The sequence below is a fragment of the Phallusia mammillata genome, chromosome 7 (assembly GCF_965637545.1).
Source record: "Phallusia mammillata chromosome 7, kaPhaMamm4.hap1.1, whole genome shotgun sequence".
NCBI classification, from domain to species: Eukaryota; Metazoa; Chordata; class Ascidiacea; order Phlebobranchia; family Ascidiidae; genus Phallusia; species Phallusia mammillata.
The window spans coordinates 10,182,466-10,206,305 of record NC_137258.1 but is presented as its reverse complement, the minus strand read 5'-3'; the positions used below and the strand labels follow the sequence as shown (position 1 = coordinate 10,206,305).

The window sequence follows — 23,840 nt, the reverse complement described above, 5'->3', positions numbered from 1 at the left end:
TAGTACTCCGAGTACCGGTAGATTGTTTTTAGTTTTCGCTCGAATTAAGCCTTTAATAAAAACAACAAACAAATATTTTTCACTGTTTGTTATGTTAAGGGTCGCGGAAAATTTAAGGAGATTAAAAGGCGTCGCGATCAAAAAAGTTTGGGAAGCCCTGGGCGCGTGCAGGTCGTTTAGTACAGTGGTCGGTAACCGCCCGTGCCGGTCCGCGAGGAGTTCGTTTCCGGGTCGTATAGTTTTTCAGGTTAAATGCCATAAAACATTTTGGCCATGTACCCCGGGCATGACAAACAGATTTAGTCGTTTTTATTGCTGATTTAGTCGTTTTGAAAAGCTTATTCGTACTTTTTAAAAGACCGGTCCGCGATAAAGTTTTAGTTTCAAAAACGATCCGCAGTACAAAAAAGATTGACGACCGCTAGTTTAGTACGCAAATGCAATAGCCTATTGTTAAAAAAATCCTATTTAGGCCATACCTATTTACAATTGCATTTTATGGAAGGTGGCCAAAGGTTAACAAAAGAGTTATTTTTATGTTGTGATTCCTAAAGTTAACAGCCAATTCATTCATTATATCAACGGTACGCCTCTAAAATGTTGTTATTTAATACTTAATGAAAAATTTTGCGGGAAAAGTTTGTTTAAAGAGGCAGTGATGGTCTTTGTCTACACAGCAGTAGGCTAAGAAAACTTTAATGCTCAGCAGTCACTTACATAAACTTCCAAGTCTACTTGACGCGGCAAGCAATTTCTATTAGTTAAAGCACATGGTTAAAATCAATGGCTCCAAAGTCTAGTAAGTCATCTTACTATGATTAATTTATTTATAATGTTTGTCCGCAGCATCACTATGTCTCTTAGTTTTTACAAGCAAGCGTATATGAAATGAAGTCTCAAGTCAAGTTGAATTTAAAAAAGAAAGAGACAATTAATTAAGGTCGATAGAAAACAGACTGGGTCTACAGTATACATTTCACGTATCCTTGTTTTATAGTACATCAAACTTTTATCTTCCATCCACGTTTTTTTGCATTTGAATGACGGTATAGTATTTTAGTGCCAAACGCAGGCAATGTACGTAAAACATCAATATACATCTTGAGGCCCCAACATCGCGTATACCGCTGTTTGCAAACCATGCACTTCTTAGACATTAAAAAGGAATATTACTGCATGAGTATCTTACAACTAGAAGTTTAGTTGCATAAAAAAATTGATCACGCTGTGTAATATAAGTTCGTGAAATAAAAATAAAACAAATTGATTGCATGCAAAAAAATAATTGACACAACAAGGTACCGTTAAAAAACGTGCACAAATCAGTTAATTTGGATTTGGTAATTAAGTATAACACAAAAATGATGATGACAATGTGCGAAAAGTGTTTCTAAACAACGTTTGTAAGGAAATGCGTTTATTCACGACTTTTTAATAAATTTGCCAAGTATATGTAGGCCTATCTTAAAATCTACCCCAAAATTGGAAGGACCAAGATAACCAACATAGTGGCCAATATTTCTGTTCTAATGTGTTCTGTATTGTTCAAAGAGAAGTTCATTGAGCATGTGAGCATTTCATGGGAGGATGAGACCTTTTAAGGTTAGTCAGTTTTTAAAAGAGTCCAAACTTCCAATAGTTCGAGATGTATTTTTGTTTTCAAACGTTTTGCTGATTTTTTTCGGGAGATTAATGGAAGCAGCCTCGACGTAACGTTTTCTGTAAAAGTTAAAGGTACAAGAAACACGAGTTTTATAAATAAAAAAGGGAATACCTAAACAGAACAGACTCGGGCAACTAACCTAAGTTAGTTTTTGCGGATTGAAACTGACGATTTTGTTTCTCATAGCATTATACCCAGTGGCTACAAACTTTTGCTGTTGACAAATAGGCCTTTTACGTGGATGACAATGCGTAAATTAATAGTACACAGCGGTTTGTGCTCCTTGCTTGACCAAGTAAGAGGCACCTTAAAACTATTTTATCAGTGAAACATTTGTCCCACAAATCCAAACGATTGTGCCTTTACCTGTACCTGGCTTGTAGCTGAGGTTGGGAGCCAAATGAAGTTGCTGACGAAATCTGAGTTAGTTCTGTGACCAAACTTTTTCTAACGGCCTCGTTTCGAACAATAAAGAGCAAGAAAACGAACAAACCTAAAATGAAGACAGTGAATAAGCAAGGCGGTTTTAGTTTATCTCGAAACAAATATTTTTACCTTGAAGTGAGTTAAGAACCGTAAAAATGTACGCAAAAACGACGTTTACTTCATGATGTCCAATAGTTAGAAAACCGAAGAGCCAAGTAAGGCCAAAACTTGAAAACAAACACACAGATATAACGAAGTTTTTCTTTCTGTTGCTTGCTAAGCTCTAAAACAGAAAAATTGTTATTTTCAAAGACGAACAGTTGAATCACAATCAAAAAACTTACTGCACGAGCTGCATTTTTCTTGAAAATGACAGTCATAAGGACGGATATATACGACAAAAGATTAAAAGATAGTATGGCTGCGACAGGAACGACGGCTAAATACTTTACGTATTCGGGGTTGATCCAACACCTGAAAACATGCCATAGTATCACTTTTTTCTTATTCACAAGAATGTATCCTCACATATTTGTCACATTTCAAAATATGGCACTAAGGACCAAGAGAACTCCGGTGTAATGCAAAACACATTTTTGTTGCATATCAATAATCGACCGTATTCTTGTTTTCTTAAACTTGCTGACGCGGTACCCTTGAATAATCGTTTTTACAGGGTGCAACACATAGAACCTTGATTGATCTTATTTGCCATCCAAAAAACACCCATAACATTCACGTAGCAAAATAATTTCGCCCAGCTATTTTTTATGTTTTAGCCTGCAAAGTGAATGAGTTGCAAAAATATAGTTTGGTATTGGTGTTTCACAAGTCCAAAAATTTTAAGAACCACAAGTTGAATAAACGCTGTTGGTTGTAGATCATTAACTAGCAACTTACGTGTTGTCATCTTTGTAGACGTCCCGTTTAGTAATAAACGTAACAGCCACAAACACTGCAGGTGCTCCCCAACCCCACAACGCCGAAAGGATGTATACTCTTTTACTTGATAGACTTAGTTTGAAGTAAATCGGCTAAAGGTAGTTTTGGGGGTTTAGGATTATGAACTCAAGCTGAACAAACTAATTTCATTTTGCGTTGTAAATTTGGTCAAAAAACTGTTACAACGTAACCTACCTTTGTAACAGCGATGTTCAAATAAAGAGCCTCCACCATCATCCAACACAAAGAACTGAGCAAAGAAAAGTGAATAAGAATGGCTGTAGCTTGACATGCATTAGGGGACGATTTGACTTCTTCAAATTGGCTGACGAGTAGGAATACATTGAGGAGAAGAAGCGCAAGGGAAAGGAATGCCAATAAAATAAAAGTTCGCACTTGAGAAGGAAGCTTGCGCCTGTGCCTAAAACAACGAATCGCGATCGTCAAGTGATGGCAGTAAAGTTCACTCTAGCACTTCAAGCAAGTATCAACTTGGCAGAATGGTCTGGCGCACCTGACCCATATACAGACATAAAAAACCCTGATCGGGATTCGTCCCCGGGATAGTCCTGGGTTCGAACCCCGTGAAAAAAAAAAAAAAAAAAAAAAAAATCTCGATTGTCAAAGCGGCTAAAATCGTGCTAACAATATTTCAAATATTGCTTAACGTAAGAGTAAAAAAACGTGATTACCAAAGAAAAAGAATGCACACGATGGTGAGAAGACACGCGATCGCAGATATAGAACTTCCAACGATTGTGATTATGTCCAAACTGCCAGGTATTTCTTTCGTTGCCTATATTAACAATGTCGTTTAAAGAAACTTTAAGAGTTGGATTATCTTTTTGTACCCTTAAATGTGTAAGAGGCGACGGAAATTATGCATGATGCAGGGGAGTCGCTAACAGAACATACATGATAATTGCTAACAAAACTACCTCTTCTGCCCGATTCAACACAGGACAAAACGATCAGGACAAAACGAGCCCAATCTTGTTTTTATCTTATCCTATTTGTCTTGATAAGATTGATGAGTCCGCATTTTAAGAGAAATCTGTATAGGTCGGACAGATTATCAGAAAATTAAAGCAATATATCCATACATTGTTTTTCTTAATACACTTCGCCCGAAACCGATTTCAGTTTCGGGCAGTTCTTGCATGTGTTGTTGATTTTATAACGATACAATAGTCAACCTCTTTTAGGGCTTGCGGGCATTGTCGGCTACCATGAATTCCCCAACCACTTTGTCCGCAACAGATTTTATCACAAAGGAAAACTTACAAACAATGTGGCAAAGTTGGTGAGGTGGTCGCACTGGCATATTGCCGACAAGTTGTTTGCTTCCACAGTGTCGCAACCTTTTGTTGACCAAAAATTCCCTTTCTCGTCCCAAAATGCACAGAACGTGTTGTTTTCGTCTATGGTTTGATTCACCATCAGATTCTATACAAGCCAAATGTAACTTCTTTTGCTTTTATATATACGCACTTTGGTGATATAACGACAACACTGGTTGCGTCAAAAGTATAGAAAAAATACAAGTAGCTTGTTGCAATGCTGGTTTTCTTCGTTTTAAACAATTACACGTAATATTTGTTCGTAAAAAATACAAAGCACATAGGTAAACAAATGTGACGTTAATAGACACAACGAAAATGAACCTAAATTCATAAAGTTTGAAAGGTGCTGCTGTTACACTCACCGTAAACGTGATGTTGACTTTGGCTGAAAGGTTCTTAATAGTAGTGTTAACAGGAACAGTCGCAGATATAACGACAGGGGAATTTACGCTCGCCGTTCCAGGCAACCGGCACTTGTCTTTTGAACCATCCGTTTTTGTCGCAACAAAAACGTTGTCGTTTAAAAATCCGAAGAAGCCAATTCTGCTGCCTGCGAGAAAAGAGTTTGTTTAAGTCGTGCAGTGTAAGCACGGGGAAGTACGTCTGGATCAAACACGTCAATGCCAATAGTTACATACCTTGGTTAAAAGCTTCGGGGGGAAGGACAATGGAGTACGGAGCAGTTTGCTTTGGTTGCCCGGTAAACAATTGAAACTGGTCTGATCGAAATCCAAGCGACCGGTTTTGCACCTGGGTTGTTCCTTCAAACCCGATACTGTCCTCTGCAAACAGATACTAAAATTTCTCCAACAAACCAACTTTTCAATACAACGTATAACTTGCAGACAATATTACGAGCAGTTTACCGACAGGGACGAAATGGAAGCACCCATTGCACCATTGTTGCAGAGTGGTTATGAGCGGCAATAAATACATCGATCTTAAGTTAACCATGTGGGCAAATTGACACAGGAACGGCGTTTTTATGCCCCAATTACCTGTTCGTGGTGCAAGACTTCGCAAGTAATGGCTCTGACTATAGTATAAAACTATAGTTTTATACAAAAACACACACGACCTACAAATTGGATCATGTTATGTATTGTTTTTATTAAATAAAGCAAACTATATTCAAAATTCGTATCAAATCATGTTTAGCAATATGGGAAAAGTTAATTGCACCAAATTGCTACCAAAAGCATTGTTTGACTGGTGTGTTACAGATTTGCAAATCAAAAAGACCGAAAGTCGCACAAAAACACGTTTGACATGTTATTGTAAAGTACATTGGAAATAATTTCGTCCTGTAACACATTTGGTTTACAATTACAAGGTTCCTGTTTCAGTTTCAGTTACAACATACCTGCGTCAGGGTCAACCGCCAAGACAGCAACAGCAACGGTGCTTGACACGGTCTGAAAGTCGCCCTCAACTTCAGAAAGATTAAGTTTTGATACAACGTCGTCCAATGTCTGAATTAATCTTTAGAAAAAGGAAAACTTGCTGCATTTGGTATATTCAACAGTCACTTGAATTTCATCAAAACATACTGTTGCGCGGTATTGCTTTTCTGGAGGTCTTCTGCACTGACTTCAAGCAGGTTTCCGACAGCAACCACAACGAGCTCAGAGGTCTGTTATAAAAGGATACCAAATTGCTTGCTGGTCATACAAATTCGTCGCAACAATCAATTTACTTATTTAGATCAATCTACATAAACCTAAACACATGTACAACATACATTTGCTGTTAGTGAGTCAGTAGTATTGGTGACTTCAGTCAAGACATCTGCAGCATTCTCGATATCTTTTTGCTGAAGTTCCGCAGGGTTAGAAGTGAGTGTTACAACGTCAGTAGCGACTTGTTGCCGTTGCTCGTCACTTGTTATATTTATTTCCAACAAATTCTGGTAGAAAATGTCACATATTTTCTTGACATCCGTAACTCATTTTTGTCAATTAAATCGATTATCAACAGCTATGTGCAATTATTTAAAGGCAATATAATCAATATGTATTGTCCTTAATTAAAAGATTGCTGATATGACAATATTTTGTATGTATAGTGTAAGATAGCACCTGATAGTACAATATAGTGTAAGATAGTACCGGTAAACAAAAGTTTTGCCCACATATGCATGCTTGTCAAACTTTATTTGTAGACAGGATAAATTTGTTTAACATACATCAAGTCCAGTGTCACATGATGACAACCACAAAGGATCCAGCCAATAACCGTTTATTGAACATTGTTGCGTTCCATATGGTGTTCCACCTAGAAGAGGTGAATATAGATGACAAAGGTATAAACCGATCACAAGTAATAGTCAAATCCGGCGTACCGTTTACTATGTCTTCTGGGCATGTGTCAATGGATGCAGCTGTAAATCCAGCTTCGGTTTGAGGGAATGTAACATTTATTGGTGCTGCTGGATTGTTGTTGTTAAGGACAGTCACTGCTTCACAGAAAACTGTTGATTCATAATAATCATTTTAACGCTCATCTTTTTAAGCAAATCGAAAAGTTTCTTTGAAATTGCAGAACAAAGCACATTTTTGAACCTTACAACCTCATTGTCGAATCGAGAAGAACAAAAATTACAAGTAATACCCAAAACGTTCAAACGCTGACCAACTTTAAATATGTACCCAGTTGCTCCACTTACTGGTTGTTATTGCAAAAGTGGTAAGGATAGGTCTGCTGGTGGTTGTAATTGGTTCGTCTGTACCATTACCCGAACCAACTAAAAAAAGGAACCAATTTAAGGTCGACCGTTCATTTGAACTAAACTAAACCTACATGGGACGTCCGTGGTTTGTGCGACCGTCCTCAGGCATTGAAAGAGCAAAGTTGAACATAACACTTGCACTAAACAGAAAAAAACAAGGCTTTTGGCATCAGGATTACACTATTGTATTAATTAACTATTAAGCAAGAGTTGTAAGCGAGCCCAAAGGTGAACCCCCAGTCCGGCTTGAATCCAATATTTGTAAATGCCCGAAATGGTTCCGAAAGTTAGATAGATGAAATTACAACGCAATGTGACGTATGTATGATGTCAGGCCCGAATCATTCTCGTTTTATTTAAACTGAAGCGCAAACTCGACCCGAAAAGCACACACAGACTTATGTCTCAGTATCACAATGATAAATACTTTTGCACAAGTTTCTGTTTGCTTGCCCAATTTAGACTATATTTACTTTTACATCTAATTTAATCAGGCGTCGTTGTACGCACACACCATGATCCGTAGCGCAAAGTCAAATAAATCCAACATAGGTTACGTCCAAACAGTACACCCAACTGAAACAAAAGCATGTCTTTGGAAGTAATTAAATTAGACAGCACTAGCAAGTAAACTAAAATAAACTTTTACAAACATGACATATTGACCTTGACTAAACGCTTTTGACAAAACAGATCATGATTTGGATTGATCTAATATACACACCACTACTACCTTAGTTGCAAAATTATAGTTTACAAATCGTAACCTATTGTTCAACGATCAAGCAAAATAGGTCACTTACTTAATAAAGCCATTTTAGCAAATCTAAGAACTTTACTGTCGGTTAAGTAGCCAGGAACACGCGCAGCCCGCAAGAAACGTCTAACCAACACATTGAATACCAATGGTTCCCGATGTGGACATTCCGTAGTTTTCCAACGCCGAAGTGTTGATCCTTAGCCCCTCCAGTGACAACAACGCTGTCATAAGTACAACACTACAAGGGTGGTGTCTTAAAACCAGTAAACTGTGGCAGGTGTATTGATTTCATCACCTAAAGTCAGTGGTGGGATGCAATTTTTTTGTCAGCCGGTTCTATCACAAAAGTCATATTCTTTACCCGGTTCTGTTACAAAAAGTAACCAGTAATGCTAACCGGTTCGCTTATCTCATAGAATTTCGTGAGACGGTTCTATAGAACCGGCATGAACCGACTGAATCCCACCACTGCCCAAAGTACACAACCGCGCCGAGAGAAGTTAACAAGTTTCGTCTTATCACAACAAATGGCTCATCATAGATTTAATCCTATGCGTTAATTCGCGAAAACTGATTTTCCTATTTGCAAAAATGGAATACTATCGGACAGTGGTTCTCAACTCGTTTCGGGTGATGGACCACCGGCCTAGTGAAAATAATATCGTTGACCATTTCATTCATTAGCGAGATTGAAGTACGCCTATACAAAACAACCATTTGGGCTTGAATCATAATTCTTTAAAACCGATTTTCAAGAAGTGAGATACAATTATTAACAGCTAACATTTTGACACTCTTTCAACATATACAATGCAATCACCTCTAGTTTATCAATAATTTTAGTGGACAGCTTGTGGACCACTCAAAAAGTCATCCACCAGTTGAGATCACCAGTTTAGAACCACTGCTATAGGATGTAGGCTACTTTATCGTGACAACATATTTTTATGTTGAGAAGCATTGATTGTGCGTTAGTGCAGTGGTTCTCAACATTTTAAGTTTGCGGACTGGTAACTTTCATAACAAGCTTTGCGAACCGGTGAACTTTCAAAATCAACTCAAAATGTAATTACGACAAAAATATGCAATTCAAACAATGATTCGACTTTCGGCGGATTCTCCACTGAGCCTGCGTAGCTTAGCTTAGTCAGCTGTGTCTGGTGGTGTGTGTGCTACTCCCGCAGCCGAAGCAGACAAAACACTTGGACCTTCCGGAACATGGATTCCTGACCCCGATTGTTTTACTACAACTACGACCACTACAACTGTGGCTACAAGTAAATTAGATATTTTTGTGTCAAATAAAATTCCTTGGGTAGACCTATACCTCCACATTTAGCCAAAGTTTCGTTGGAAAAGTAAAGGTTGGCGTTGTGAAGTAAGTTTTAATATAAAATCATTAGAAACTTGTTTTGAAAATAAGTTTGTTTATTTTTTGGATTTTTAAAGATACCTCTACCTCAACAACCGAAACAGCCCTAACCGTCAGTATTTTGGGAGATGTACCGCTTTTAATAGGTGTTCGTGCCCTTTGCGCCACTTATCGAAATGTATTAAATTGTGAGAATGACGTGAGGTTGACTGTTAGTAGATTTTCTACCTGAATCCGAGTGAATGCAGATTGGTTCACATCAGGGCCGGATTAATACCATTAGAGGCCCTAAGCACTAAATAATTTGGTGCCCCTTGCCCCATTTTTAATTCGAAATATAAACGTAAAAACAAAATTCTTTATCGAGATTTCGGGTAATAGACTATAAGCTTAGCTGATATTAAAATGGCATATTTGTTTCAGAATGTCAGAAATACTTCAAAACTCAATTAAAAACGCCTCATTTTGCTGCTGCCTTCCCCAGCCTCAGCACTGTTGTCTAATTGTAAAACATACTAGTATTAGCGTCGCGTTTAATTAACGTTTGCCACATACGCGAATATGTTTACAAACAGCATGTTATTAACTAAGCATTGCCTTACTGTCTTGACCGGGGGTGCCCAATCTTTTTTTGACTCAAGATCGACGTTTGAGGTAGTCCAACTCTCGGGATCTAACCATTACAATACAAACTAACAACACAATGCAAGACTATGTGTGTATTACCAACGGAAAACTAGCATTTTCCGAGCCCTGTTTTACGTTTTTTATCGTGGTTTGGGTGTGACTTTTTACACTGCATTGAACTTATTTTTTTATAATTTATCCGATGCTAATCTTGATGATAGAAAAAGTACCAGCACAAAGTAACCATTACTACTGTAACTATTAGTTTTGTGCCGTAGCTATTACTTTTGTGACTTTTGCGACGTAAAGTGTCGACTGAGTATTTGTGGTGTGAACATATCAACAAATCCTAATGAATAACTTTCACAATAAAGTCATCTATGTAGAGCAACATTCCCTAAAAACGCATTACAAAACAAGAATTGTAAATAATTTTCTGAATTCCTCGCGGTCGACTTGATATCAGTCCGAGATCGACCAGTCGATCGCGATCGACGGGTTGGGCACCCATGAGTCTTGACTGATGTTTTGCTTTGTTATTTGGGCGGCACGAAGAAAACGCAAGAAGTACAAGTATTTGAGTAAAAGTAACTAAGAAAGTCTGATTATTATGACTTAACTCGTTTATTTGCACTGCGTGATATATTGCCACTGTTTATGTAGTTCAAAACCTGTTGTGATGATGACATGTTGTAATCTGCCTGTTATTTATTTGTCAATAGAGCGTTATATTTGAATAAGCATGTTTATTTTAATATGTCCAAACTACAACAACATGTAGGGAGATTTCAACATGGAAACTGACAGTTACACAAAATTCTGAATTAATTTTGACACAGATTTAAACAGAAATCGCTTGCGGGACACGTGCCTTATAACTGCCGGCAAGCGCGTGTGTAAGGTTTCGGTTAGTTAAAGTTTTTCTTTAGTTGGCAATGCAAAATCAATTTTAATGCTTGTCTACAACTGAGGAAACAGATTCACGAACCATCCTTTACCGTTGTATTAACTTTTATGGTTACTGTCTATATCTATTTGAAGTTGTTTCTTTCACATAAAGTAGGGGTCACCAAACTTTTTTACACAGAATATAAACATTACTACTATCACAACATTGTTCTCCGAAAAGTTGCGATATACTGACATTCGATTCCTTATAGCAGCGTGAAAGCGAAAACTTTCAGGAAGACCCTTAAGCCATATAACAGGACCGCCAGTGCGTCTCATTTCCACAAACTGAATGCACGTAGTTTTCGGTAGCAACCGCTCGAATTAGCATGTCCGCTATCTTATCTTGTTAATTACGAACCAATTTCCGGGTTGGGAAATTGACATCGTTGGAGTGTTCCTGCGCATGGGCTCACTGAAATTGGATCTGTTCTATCAATAGATTGTAGACTTGAAGAATGCAAACAGTCAAAGTGTAATTTTCGAAAATGTTAGGCTTGGTTTGCCATGCGGCGGCAATTTTGTTTTTTGATGAAAACAATTACCCAATTGCTTTAACATTGTTCGGCTATTTGGAATCTGTATCGATTTCATTAGGTACATAACCAACAAATAAAACAATATTTAAATAACTAGCAGGGTTAAAAATGTGCCCTTTGTCTACTTTAAATGATGAAAACTTACTGTAACTTTAATCAAGCTGCTACAACCTACAAGCCTATTTCAGCGTATCACCCAAATAAGGTACGAAGTCCAGCGCTTTAAATATGGCCTTGCAGCCTTTTTAATGTGTAAAAACAAACGAGTAACAAATGTGCAGCATAGCCGTTCCAGCTGCTATTATAGTGTTTAGCGTAACAATCGACAGCAAACAGCGCATATCGGTTTGTTTCCGATGGACTTATATTACTATTTCTGAAAAACTGTCAACGCGGCACCCAATTTCAGGCACCCAATTTAAAGAAGCGTTTATGTCACGCAGTGGACCAAACCAAATATGTGACTAACTGCTGATGTGCTTTGATGCTATACGGTTTGCAGTAGTGGTTAGCAGGTTTTCATTCTCTGTATGCTTTCTGTTACCGTAGGCTGTTTCTCAAAATAATTGTCTAAAAACCAAAACCAAAATAAAGCGCGTTAAGTAGCGTACAAAAACGCCGATTAATTTTAATCTGTCCCCGGGTTGATTACACCTGGACGTTGTTTTGGCGCATCGGGTGAAGTTGGATCTGTAAAAACCGTTTAGTTTGTGTGAAACAGTTAACTTTCAGTACATCGATAACGTGTTTTCTAAGTGTAACAACTGTTTTGTTTGCCAAAAAGTTCGTCAGAAAACTTCAAATGGATGTAAACTGTTATATGTTGTTGTGTGCTTTTACATTGATGTGTTTCACAAATGGTGTTCACGGAAGTTCGAGCAGTACCAGAGTTGTATTGGATAACGGCTGCACTATTACAAGAGGAAACGATGGTACCACCATGGTGTAAGTTGTGCTTTTAGTTTTTATTTAACTTTTCGCCAACTGGGGAAGTTAATTTTTGCAGAATTTTGTGGATTTCCAAATCGTTTCTTGTTCGTGTTGGGTTGCTATGGTGTCATTTTGTGATTTAATCATTACTGCTACCAATATATGCAGTAAAACAAATAACTGAAAAGTATATTGTGCAGACAAATCGATAACATGCCACTACCTCACCTGAATTGCTCTGAAGTTCATTTGACGAGATTCACTGTGAATGAGAATGTCGCCGACATAAAGAGCATTACACTATCCCACAATGACCTCATAGATTTTCACGTTGATGATTTGCTGCCATTTTCTGCGCTTGAAAAGATTTTACTGGATAATAACAAAATTGCACGGGTTGTCCCGGCTCAAAGCAACCCACAAATGGCCATCACGTCCTTAAATTACCTTTCTCTCGCGTAAGTTTATGCAAAAGGTCTCGCAGTAAAGATTGTAGTTTCTCTGCATACCGTCTTGTTTAGACACAACCAGGTTACAGAAATTTCCAAAAGTGCTCTAAAGAGCTTTCCTAACCTAAAGTATTTAACGCTTTTGGACAATTCAATCAAAGCTGTTCGATTCGACGATTTTATTTACAACACAAAATTGCAGGTGGGCTTTGATGTTGGTATTGCACGTTTATGTCTGTTACATGGGAATTAAAGTGTAAAATATAAATTAAATGTACAGGCACTTGACTTGGGTCAAAATCCGATTGAATACTTTCAAAAGGGTTGGGTTCAAAATATGAGCCTTACTGCACTTGGTTTGCAATCATGCGGTTTAACAAGACTGCCAACCCCTGTATCCTCAATGTCAAGTAAGAGTTGAGGTTATTACCGCATTTTGCATATTGTAGCTGTATGTGATAACAATGCAAGTTAGTGTGGTCAATGTTTTTTGTGTGTAAAAGTCACCGCGCGTTCATTTCGTGCAAAAAAAAACAAATTTGTGTTTTTTAGGCTTGGTTGACCTTGATGTGTCGCTTAACAAACTATCCTACCTGGAATCAGATTCGTTTCGTTACTGTGCACAACTGCGCAGAGTCGATTTGTCTTCTAACATAATACAAGACATAGACCCGCTCGCCTTTAAAGGTAAGGTTAATCCCATGCATTTTAGCATTGCTTTTGTAAAGCAATAAGTTATTGTAGGATTTTTACCAAGATATTTAACTTTTAACAGGTGCATATAATCTAAAGAAAATTGAACTTTCGGACAATTTTATTAGCACTATTCCAACTCCCGCGTTTGACGATCAAAACAAGGAAAGTGTGGAAATCGAATTGTATGCGAATCCTATTATCTGTGATTGTACGAACTCGTGGCTAACTGGGTGGTATGACCAGGTACGAGGTGTTTTTGTGCTAATTTGGATACCGATTAACAAATGGACTCGGTTTAGCCTCACGATGCTACACCTGCATTAAATTTTGAATGCAAACAACCGTTGCGAAACCATGGAAAGAGATCACGTCAACTGAAAGGCGCTGATTTTGTTTGCAATATTGATGATGAACAATGGCAAGGTAAGCTTATTTTCTGATAATCACGTTTTAAAATATGAAAAAAAATCAATGAGTTCTGAGCTATGCGAAAACTGCTGGATTTTTTAAATAACCTGGTGCAAATAGGTCACTGTTGTTTTACAATTATGCCCTTGCTGATGCAACGTCCACTTTTTTAAAACTTATTAATTTACCGAAATAGATTGCAGTGGAGGTGAACCAACAACTGTACAAACTCCGGCACCACCAGACGACGCAGCATCGTGTCCCCGAGGTTGTACTTGTTATGATGAAGATGGGTCGCAGTACGGTCATCCGTTAGGCGTTGTTTCACAGTCCACCACTCGAAAGCGAATTGATGGGTATGATACGTCTAAATACGTTTAGTGATTTTTGAGTAAACGTCAATTTATGCGTTAGGTTTCTGATCAAGGAAAGTTCGCCGTTAAGTGTGATTTGCACAGGAGTTGGCTTGACACGAATCCCTGTTGAAAATATTAGATCTGATGTAAAGATAATTGCACTTTCCGACAACAATATAACAACGCTGGATTTGCACCAGTTATCTAAGTTTACGAATTTGGTGGAATTGGACCTAAGAAGTACGTATATAAACTGTACAAAAGTTTTTTTTATTATTATTTCACAATACATTAGTCCGAATTAATAATAAAAAATTAGGACAGTGCTGTGTCATCGTGACGCCAAAACATTACAATTACAATGATAAACAATGGTTTACTTCTGGCCCATACCTGTGAACTCGATGCAACAATAAATGTACATGCAACCACGCGGTTTTTCTTCAGCACCAAATTTGAAAATAGTTGTGGGATAATGTTCTCCGGTGGGATAAACTGCTTGCAAAAGCCGAGAAATTCTAGTTTTAAAAGTTTACCAAAATCTGTTTCTTTTAGAAAACGGAATAAAACAGCTTATCAGTAATCCAGAGTTGGTTCTCCCAAGTGTTCGGTTATTGAATCTTCGTTACAACAATCTGACCTCAATAACTCGTCACCACCTCAAGAGCTTCCCCAATCTTACTGTTTTGGCGATTTATCACAATGCCATCAACGATTTTCCTTCCGATTTACTGCTTAGTAATAGGTACGTTGTGTCAGATGCTTAGCCTAAGCCAAATTTGGAGTATTTCTGCTGTTAAAAATATAGCTATTAATGTCCTTCAGGAAACTAAGACGACTGTATATTGGCCCGAATCCCGTTCAAAATTTTAAATCCGATTTTCTCCGCGGGCTTGACATTTACAAAATGTCGCTTCAAAATTTGTCACTTACTTCAGTGCCTGTTGAAATTCGCACTATGGTGAGTTCCTGTAAAGCCGACTTCTTCTCTTGTTAAATGTTTTTCAATGCACCTTTATTTTTTGCAGAAAAATCTTGAATTCCTTAACCTGAACGACAATCGCATTACGACCTTGCCAAATAATACATTTTCCGGATGTACCTCCTTGTATCGTCTTGTTTTGGAAAATAACCAAATCTCAACAGTCGAAACAAACGCTTTCAAGTAAGGCTCAACCTACAGCAACTTAAACTCAACCTACAGCAACTATTATTTACGCATCTTTTTCACACAGCGGTGCAAACCAACTGCTATGGATATTTCTATCGGAGAACAATATTAAAACTTTGCCTCCAGGAGTTTTTGAGAATGTCAGTCCAGTTGGGTTGGTTGCTAAACTTTGGGCAAATCCGATTGTCTGCGATTGCAACCTAAGGTGGTTTAAAACTTGGATCGAACAGGTATAGAGGTTTGATAAAATTGTCCCAAACGTGTTGATGATTTTTCAGAAATGCGCTTCTGAAGATCTTGTAAAAAAGGAACTATGTGGTGTAAACAGTTTTATTACTGCATCATTAAAAAACGCAACCAGTAACCGACATTCAAAGACCCTTTGTATAGTTGACTTTTAATCAAATACTGAAAACTCTGTTCTAATTATCAAGGCTAAAGCACGGGACCCTACGACTGACATACGATTCATTTGTTCTGCTCCCTCACAACTCTACAACAAAAAATCCAATGAACTCGCGCCTAAAGACTTTGTATGCGATGGCAGCGGGCCAAATATGGGTAAGCTATTTAATACATGTCAAGCCATCAGTGCCTCATAGCCAACAATACATGACACTTTATATTAACTTTTCTTTGAATTTTAGGCAAATATGAACGATGTTAAGTTTAGATGCAATATTACTTGTTGTTGTTGTTTTTTAGACCTTTGTCAGGTTTGCGAGGTTACGCCTGGTACAGTTGGTCTTGCAGTCGTCTTAACCTTCCTAACAACGGCAATATTATGCTACGTAGCTTGGCGAGTGAAATTCAGAAGCCGATATGGCAATATTTTACCATACGCGAAGCAAAAGGACCTTGACCTGCTCACCGAGGTTTCAACATAGCTCAAGCGTGCATGGGCTATTTGTTGTTGTTCCACTATTGTCAACATCAGCGTCTGAACTAATTGTTTAGTTTCAAATGTTTTATCTCCTAAACATTTATATGTTGCAACAAAACGTTTTGACAAAATATGATAAAATATTGTCTTGTGAACATTTTTTTTGAACCGGTAAGGAATAAACAAGATTTTTGAAAGTTTTCTGAAACTTTGATTATGCCTTGTGCCAGTACTAAGTAGCATATAAAGTTATAATAAATATTGTATCATAATCTTTATGTGACTTAATTGGTAATTGAGGTGAACCACTATCATGGTGTTATTTTTTTGCTAAACATACAAATTGATTTTTTGTGGGACGCTATCTGAATACAAACCCTATGGGTGCACAACTAGCGGCCTCATACACAAAAAATGCGGCCCTGCACATGTTTACAAGCTAGGATCAGACATGAGGCAATTCGTATTCGTCATTCGTATTCGAATGCATTCGAATACAGTATTTGCCACCTTTTGCGTGCTGTATTCGAATAATTTTGGTTTTCGTTCGACAGTGCATGAATACAATTCGAATAGTTGATGTTGTTTTTTGAACCAACAATTCATGAATACCAAAGCTTGAGTAAAGTTATTCGAATACAATTCGAATTGTTGTAGTTTTTTGCCAACCTAAGAATTTGCAAATTCGAATGCATGACTACGTTTGTACGAATACAATTCGAATTGTTGTCGGCCGTTGTCAAGGTAACAAATTGTAAAATCGAATACATGACTACATTTGTACGAAAACAATTCGAATTGTTGTCAGCCTTTGGTTACGTAACAATTCATGAAATCGAATACATGACTACAATTTTACGAATACAATTCGAATTGTTGTCAGCCTTTGGTAACGTAAGATACGTAAAATCGAATACATGACTTCACTTTTACGAATACAATTCGAATTATCGACTACCTCCAGACTAGTAGTAGTCGCGAATATTTTGCTACATATTTTTGCCGAATAGATTCGAATACAATTCAAATGAGCAGTGAATGTGATCTGATTTGACAATTTTTGTTTATGTTACGAAACAATGACACATAGAAGTTCAATAGTGACGTTACATAAATGGAATTGTGTTACAAAGCTTGCAACATTGGGCATGACAGGTGAAGCATGTTTCGGAAGCAAACATCTAACGGAGATTTAAATCAGTTATGCTAATGTGCCCAAAAAGCTCGTTGGTTTACATTTTTACCAATAAATTTGCAATTAATAAACCCATGTTACTTTTTGATCGAATACCTTTTAGCTTCGGGGCTCTTTTATTTCTTTTATTTTCCGCAAATACAAGTATCCGAATCGGTGCATTCAAATACTATTCAAATTGTTTGCTTCTTACAACAACTGAACAATTCGTGAATACAAACTACTAGAACTATTAATACGAATACAATTCGAATTCCTACATCTCAAAAAGTACGAAGTATTCATGAATACGAATAAGCGCTTGGGGTTTATTCGAATAGTATTCGAATTACACGTTGTTGTTTTTTGGTCAACTATTCATGAATACTAATACTTGACACGTTTTATTCGAATACAATTCGAATTGCCAAACTTTAAAAAGTGCGTAGAATTCATGAATACGAATACATGCCTTGGTTTATTCAAACAGTATTCGAATTACTTGTCGTTGTAGTTTGGTCAACAATTCATGAATACAAATACTTGACTCGTTTTATTCGAATACCATTCGAATTGCTGTCAATCAAAAATTACCAAAGTATTCATGAATTCGAATACAGTCATGCAGGTATTCGTTAGTATTCGAATACAGGACGCGTGTATTCGACCCCATGTCTGGCTAGGATGTAGGCTATTGTCGTTGTAGTGTTTATAAAATTTCTTTCACTACATAATTAGTGTCCTAAACTGGCCTGGAAGGGTGTTTTAGGCGTTGTTATAGGATAGGCTATAGCAGCGGTTCCCAAACTTTTTCAATTTTTATTCAAAACGGTCCCTTTGCCATTATTTCGAGGGCTCGCGGTCCTTAAGCTTAAATGTGTATTTCACAAAAACAAATGTTGATTGCAGAATTTTAGCTAGTTATGCAAAATTGCGCATAACTATCATCCAAAGACAGCATGTGACATCACAAACAGGACCAAAACATTACGATTGTGCGCGAACAATTGCATTTTTGGTAGTTGTCATTCAATAAAGGCCATTGTTTATCAATGGAGACAGTCGATTCTCTATTATATTTTGATTTAAACTTATTTAGTGGCACAAACTGACGCCAAATAAGATTATAGAATTACCTCAACTGCTTCGCGGTCCCCCCAAAATTGCCGCACGGACCCCTAAAGACCGCGGACCCCAGTTTGGGAACCGCTGGGCTATAGGCTGGTGTAGGCAGGGCCCTTGAGAGAAAACAAATATGCTGGTGCAAGTCAATTTCTGGGCCCCCCTTTGAACACCATAGTCATGTCAAGAACCTTTTATTCAGTTGCACGTTAGTTTACGCGCTGAGGATTAAATGCAGGGGTCTTCAACCTTTTTAGCGAAATCGCCCTCTTTCAAGGGCACTAGCTCAAAATCGTATACATTTCACATCAATAACTTATACATTCTACATCAACTGTGGATTTGCCAAATTAAATGTTACAAATGCTTTCAGTTTGGGACTAGCCAGTAGGTCTATAGAAAGTGTAAAAGCAAAATCAACTTGAGGGAAAAGAAAATGCCCAACCTTGCTCACAAAAAAAATAAGCAATCGCCAGCAAACACAATGTATTCGAATGGCAACATGTTCAAGCTAAAGCGCCCTGTGTCCCTGGTGTTTGCAAGACGAATAAAATCTGCTTGTAAGATAAAGTTAGCTGAGTCTCACAGTTCTTGTACATATTCATACAATCAGTAATTTGAAATCCCCCCCCCCCCCCCCCCCCCCTCTAAAGTCAAGTCGCCCCCTCGGTGGACGAAATCGCCCCCGTTGAAAAACCCTGATTTATAATGTAGGCCTATACACGCGTTTAATACGTCTATTCGTCCATCACAACAAACAAAAGCAAGTTGGCCACTGGTAATATATTTGAACCTACTTATTAATTCCAACAGCAAAACATAGAGCATGAATCAAAATGTCACATGTCTACAAAGACTAATTTGCAGGGTTAGTCGAGTTTTTACCATAAACTTACACTACTTCATTACAGCGAACATAACCCATCAACGGCGTCCTTTTCTTTGAGTAGAGTCAACTTTCATTCAACATGTAATTGACACTTATCAAACGGATTTAAAAAGAACGTCAAACCTTTGGAGTTTTTGAAAATCCAAAATTCCTATATTTTTACTGCATGCGCTAAAGTAGGCTACTGGTTTTTAATTTTAGCAACAAAATGTAACTTGCGACCCCATTCAAAAATTTCCTCACTTTGGTTGTTATGGTCATAATGAAACACATAAAAAATGGTTAAACTATTTTTTTTTACTTTTAGATGTTTTCATTATTTTATTGCTAACAAACAATTATATTTTTAATTTTATCGAGGGCCTTCGCGACTCCCAGGGTGGCAGACGAGCCGCACGAGGGTCGCGACCCAAGGTATAAACAAACCCACTGCGCTAAAGCGTTTGTACAGCAAAGTAAGCGTCTAAAAGCAAAAATATACTGCATTCGCAAGCGAAAACAAAGATTTTGTATGTAGCAGCGACTTCGTTATGTGAAAATTAAGCAAAAATAACACAGTAAAGTGCTGCTGATGTTTGGTTGAAGCCAAATGAAATCAATGTATCAACAGAGAAAGTTTCTTTAGCTACCACTGCGCCCATGCCAAGAAATGTAACACACAAGGTTTCTATTTCGTTTTGCAGTGTGTGTGCACACGTAACAATACCTGTTTAAACAGGTAGTATCAATTATTACTAGTCTAATAATACGCGATAAATGCAGAAATAAAAATCTGCGTGTGAAGAAAACACAGCATTTAATGCGAAGTGGGAACGTGGGTAGTTTCATTTGCTTTCACTGCTGACGAACAGGTTTGCCATGTGTACCTAATATGCAAGGAACTATAACTAATAACAAATTACCCCTCTTTTAATTTGCTTGGAACATATTTGTAGTAGTTCTGTGATATTTTTTATACTTTCGAATGTTCCTAACTTATGCCATAATAGAAGTGTTTGCACCGCAAAAACGGTTAGCGCAACTAAGACAAATTTGTCAGGGATTGTGTATCATCAAATATGGTAACCCTAAACTAAGTCATTAACATCGACGGTGCGCCCCTAAAATTTTGTTTTTTTGATACTTAATGAATCCTGCGGTAGAGGCAGTGATGGCCTTTGCCTACACTTAGCAAGTAGGCTATGAGAAAACTTGAATTCTGAGATGTCACTTGAAGAAACTAAGCAAGAAAAATTGAATAAAATTTTCAGAAAATGACGATAACAAGATTATGAACTCTAATCCCGTCTTGATCAATTGAGTTTCCCTGAGAGTGACTTATTTCAAACCAGTGGATTAAGAAATGTTCTAATCTGGGAGGCGAACCAGAAATGAACTCTAACCCGGGAGCCGGTTTGAGCGGTTAAATTCGTGAAACCGGAACGATTAACCTCTGAACCGTAAATTCATTTTTTTTAAATCCAAGTCGGAGTTGAACTATTTGTTTTGTTTTGCGTTAAACCTTAAACAAAACCGAGCATGTAAAAATGCAATCTGTATTCATTTTTGTTATCGCCACCACAAAATTATTGTTTTCAGAACAACGTAGCCTAGGCTAACCCAACATATAAAGGGTGTGTGTGTGTAGGCCTGCTAATGGTGTTGGGCAGTGCCAGTCAAAATTATTTTGGGGTTTTGTAAGGCCTTGTCAATAGTGGTTAGAATAAAATTGAGCGAAAGGGGTTTAAACTGAATTAAAAACCGCTAACCGGTTCGGACCGGCTAATTTGCTTGAACCGTAACAAAACTCGAACCCGAAAATATATTCTTTTTAACCTGAACCGAACCCCCTGAAAACAATAAATAGTGAACCCGAAAGGAACCTGAACCCATATGACAAACGGTTTGATTTCGGTTATATTCACAAAAGCGATTTTTGTGACGAGAAGTGATTTTTTAGTATCTGTTTCTGTACGCTGAGGATTTGATAATCTGAAACGCCGACCGTAACATGTGGTATGGTTACGCCCCAGTGGTTTTTCGTGCAAGTGCATGAAATTGTAAGAATGTAAGTGTGTTGTCAGTTGTCACGTTCAGTGGTTTGTTACGTGCTTTCTTGTTACTAAAAAAATAGTTACTATTTATCGTGAAAAGTTGATTGCAGTGTAATTTCTAACACGAAAGTCATTTATTGACTATGCTACCAATTTTTACTGCTAGCTGTGGCGTAGACGAACATTTCTAACTCTCATTCAATCTGAATTGCAAAGCTTAAAATTGATTAATGTCCAGAAATAAATATTAAAACATGTGAAACTATTCCTAAAGTTTAATCATAAACATTACTGCCAAGGTAGTGGTGTATATAGAATACATCGTGTAGACGTTTCGACAATCTCTGTTGTCATCATCAGTACATGTACAGTACAGTACATCAGTACACAACAGAGATTGTCGAAACGTCTACACGATGTATTCTATATACACCACTACCTTGGCAGTAATGTTTATGATTAAACTACTTTTCAAGTCCGTGCATAGTGTTCCTAATTCCTAAAGTTGTTATGTAACTTATCAAATATACATGCACTGCTATAAGTATAACGTATATGGTATAGCTAGTAATACAGTAATAAAACTCTACAAAAAATATCTAAAACAACTAATAAATGAACAATCTTTTTTACAGACAAAATGGGATCTGCTGGTGAATGGTGTTTAATTGAAAGTGACCCTGGAGTATTTACTGCTTTGATAAAAGACTTTGGTGTGGAAGGTGTGCAAGTTGAAGAAATATTTTCGCTGGACAGTGAAAGTTTTCAGGAAATTAAACCTGTGTTTGGTTTAATATTTCTTTTTAAATGCATACAAGATGAAAAACAAGATGGTGACATAGTACAAGACAGTCGACTGGACAGAATCTTTTTTGCTAAACAGGTCATCAGTAATGCATGTGCAACACAGGCAATCATCAGCATTTTACTGAACACAAATGACAAAAATGTAAAACTAGGTTCAACACTGCAAGATTTTCGTGACTTTACTGTTGCCTTTGATTCTGCAATGAAAGGGTTGACCTTAAGTAACTCTAAACTTATTCGACAAGTACACAACAGCTATGCAAGACAGCAGGTTTTTGAATATGATGAAAAAAGCTCTAAGAGTGAAGATTCCTATCATTTTGTTGGTTATATTCCAATTGAAGGGCGGCTGTATGAGTTGGACGGACTTAAACCTGGACCTATAGATCATGGTGCGATAACCACTAGTGATTGGATTGAAGCTGTAAGGTCAGAATTTTATCGTTCTCATGTAAGTTAAAAATATTTAATAAATTAAAATTACCACTGCCATTTTTTACTTTTAGGCCTGTGATACAAAAGCGAATCAGCAGCTACAATGCTGGAGAAATCCATTTCAACTTGATGGCAGTTGTTGGTGACAAAATTATGATGACCGAAAGCAAAATGAAACATTTAAATGATGAACTGACCCAACTCACCAGTGAAAATTCCATGGAAACTGCGGGTATTTTACTACAACAAATTCTATCATGTATATTTAAATATCGATGATATGTGGATTCCAAGATAGAGGTAGACTGGTAATGAGTGAAACTCAAAGACAATAAAGTTTTTTGCCTTAATAAAAGGCCTTCTTTGAAAGAATATTTACCATTAAAGAGCAATGTTCAGTGTGTTTGATGTACTTGAGGTAACTGTCCAAAAGTGTTTTAATTACCAAACTGTTTTTACTTGTTCAAAATACTTAAATACAGGAGTAAGTGTTTGGATAAAGTGTAGGGTTTTTGTTGCAGATGGGCATGCTGCCCGGATTGCACTCATTCAAACAGAGATTGAGCACTGCCATGAGGTGATTCGACTTGAAAACAACAAACGCAACAAGTTTAAGATCGAAAACACACGTAGGAAGCACAACTACCTCCCATTCATTATTGAAATGATTCGAATTCTTGCTGCAGAAGAAAAGCTAATGCCATTAGTTGAGACTGCGAAAAAGAAAATGGAAGACAAAGCGAAGACCAGTCAATCAACACAGGGATGAATCGCGTAGTTTCATTTGTTTTTTATATTCGTGAAGGATTGCATGTGCATTTGAAAGCAGGTGGTTTGCTACTATGTCTTTTAAAACAGAAGAAACTGGAGATCAACATGCAATTCAAATGTTTTGTTACAAAATCTCCGTGTTGCAGGGCCTGTAGTCCTACAAGTTTGTTCCATTGTGCTGCTAATAAAAAGTGTTTGGGACTAAATGTGTTGTTGCTGGTCCGCCGAATGTCATTTTACATGAGAATGGAACCCATTTAATGCATCAGAGTATTGACCGTTAATTGTCACAGACGCAACGCCCAAATTTCGGGAACAAGCAAGTTTAATGTTTGAACCAGGGAGTCGAACCGGAACTGAACCCGAAC

At 37.4% G+C, this 23,840-nt stretch overlaps 3 protein-coding genes across 4 annotated transcripts; 2 read left to right on the top strand and 1 right to left on the bottom strand.

Moving 5' to 3' along the window:
* Positions 1-970: 970 nt before the first annotated feature.
* LOC145237865 (adhesion G-protein coupled receptor G6-like) lies at positions 971-8,090 on the bottom strand. Its single transcript, XM_080100854.1, has 18 exons — positions 7,995-8,090; positions 7,174-7,282; positions 7,040-7,117; positions 6,716-6,844; positions 6,560-6,648; positions 6,116-6,280; positions 5,925-6,007; positions 5,738-5,856; positions 5,013-5,156; positions 4,737-4,924; positions 4,316-4,477; positions 3,724-3,827; positions 3,227-3,452; positions 2,990-3,123; positions 2,434-2,563; positions 2,219-2,372; positions 2,030-2,156; positions 971-1,719 (listed from the first exon to the last, which is right to left on the bottom strand). The coding sequence occupies exons 1-18, from the start codon at positions 8,088-8,090 to the stop codon at positions 1,608-1,610; spliced, it is 2,349 nt and encodes a 782-aa protein (XP_079956980.1). The 3' UTR covers positions 971-1,607.
* A 3,854-nt stretch (positions 8,091-11,944) lies between these two features.
* LOC145239599 (uncharacterized) lies at positions 11,945-16,821 on the top strand. Its single transcript, XM_080102961.1, has 15 exons — positions 11,945-12,293; positions 12,479-12,736; positions 12,800-12,929; positions 13,008-13,137; positions 13,280-13,414; positions 13,503-13,666; positions 13,723-13,846; positions 14,028-14,187; positions 14,246-14,427; positions 14,743-14,932; positions 15,013-15,148; positions 15,216-15,352; positions 15,423-15,588; positions 15,793-15,919; positions 16,064-16,821. Exons 1-15 carry the CDS (start codon positions 12,151-12,153, stop codon positions 16,243-16,245), a joined length of 2,364 nt encoding a protein of 787 aa, XP_079959087.1. The 5' UTR covers positions 11,945-12,150; the 3' UTR covers positions 16,246-16,821.
* A 4,571-nt stretch (positions 16,822-21,392) lies between these two features.
* On the top strand, positions 21,393-23,678 carry LOC145239604 (ubiquitin carboxyl-terminal hydrolase isozyme L5-like). 2 transcript variants are annotated; one of them, XM_080102967.1, is made up of 4 exons: positions 21,393-21,473; positions 22,095-22,695; positions 22,773-22,933; positions 23,209-23,445. In XM_080102967.1, the coding sequence occupies exons 2-4, from the start codon at positions 22,100-22,102 to the stop codon at positions 23,280-23,282; spliced, it is 831 nt and encodes a 276-aa protein (XP_079959093.1). In that variant the 5' UTR covers positions 21,393-21,473; positions 22,095-22,099; the 3' UTR covers positions 23,283-23,445. The 2 variants fall into 2 exon arrangements, with proteins under 2 accessions (XP_079959093.1, XP_079959092.1); XM_080102966.1 differs by having other exon boundaries at positions 21,397-21,473; positions 23,223-23,678.
* The last annotated feature ends 162 nt before the right edge of the window (positions 23,679-23,840 follow it).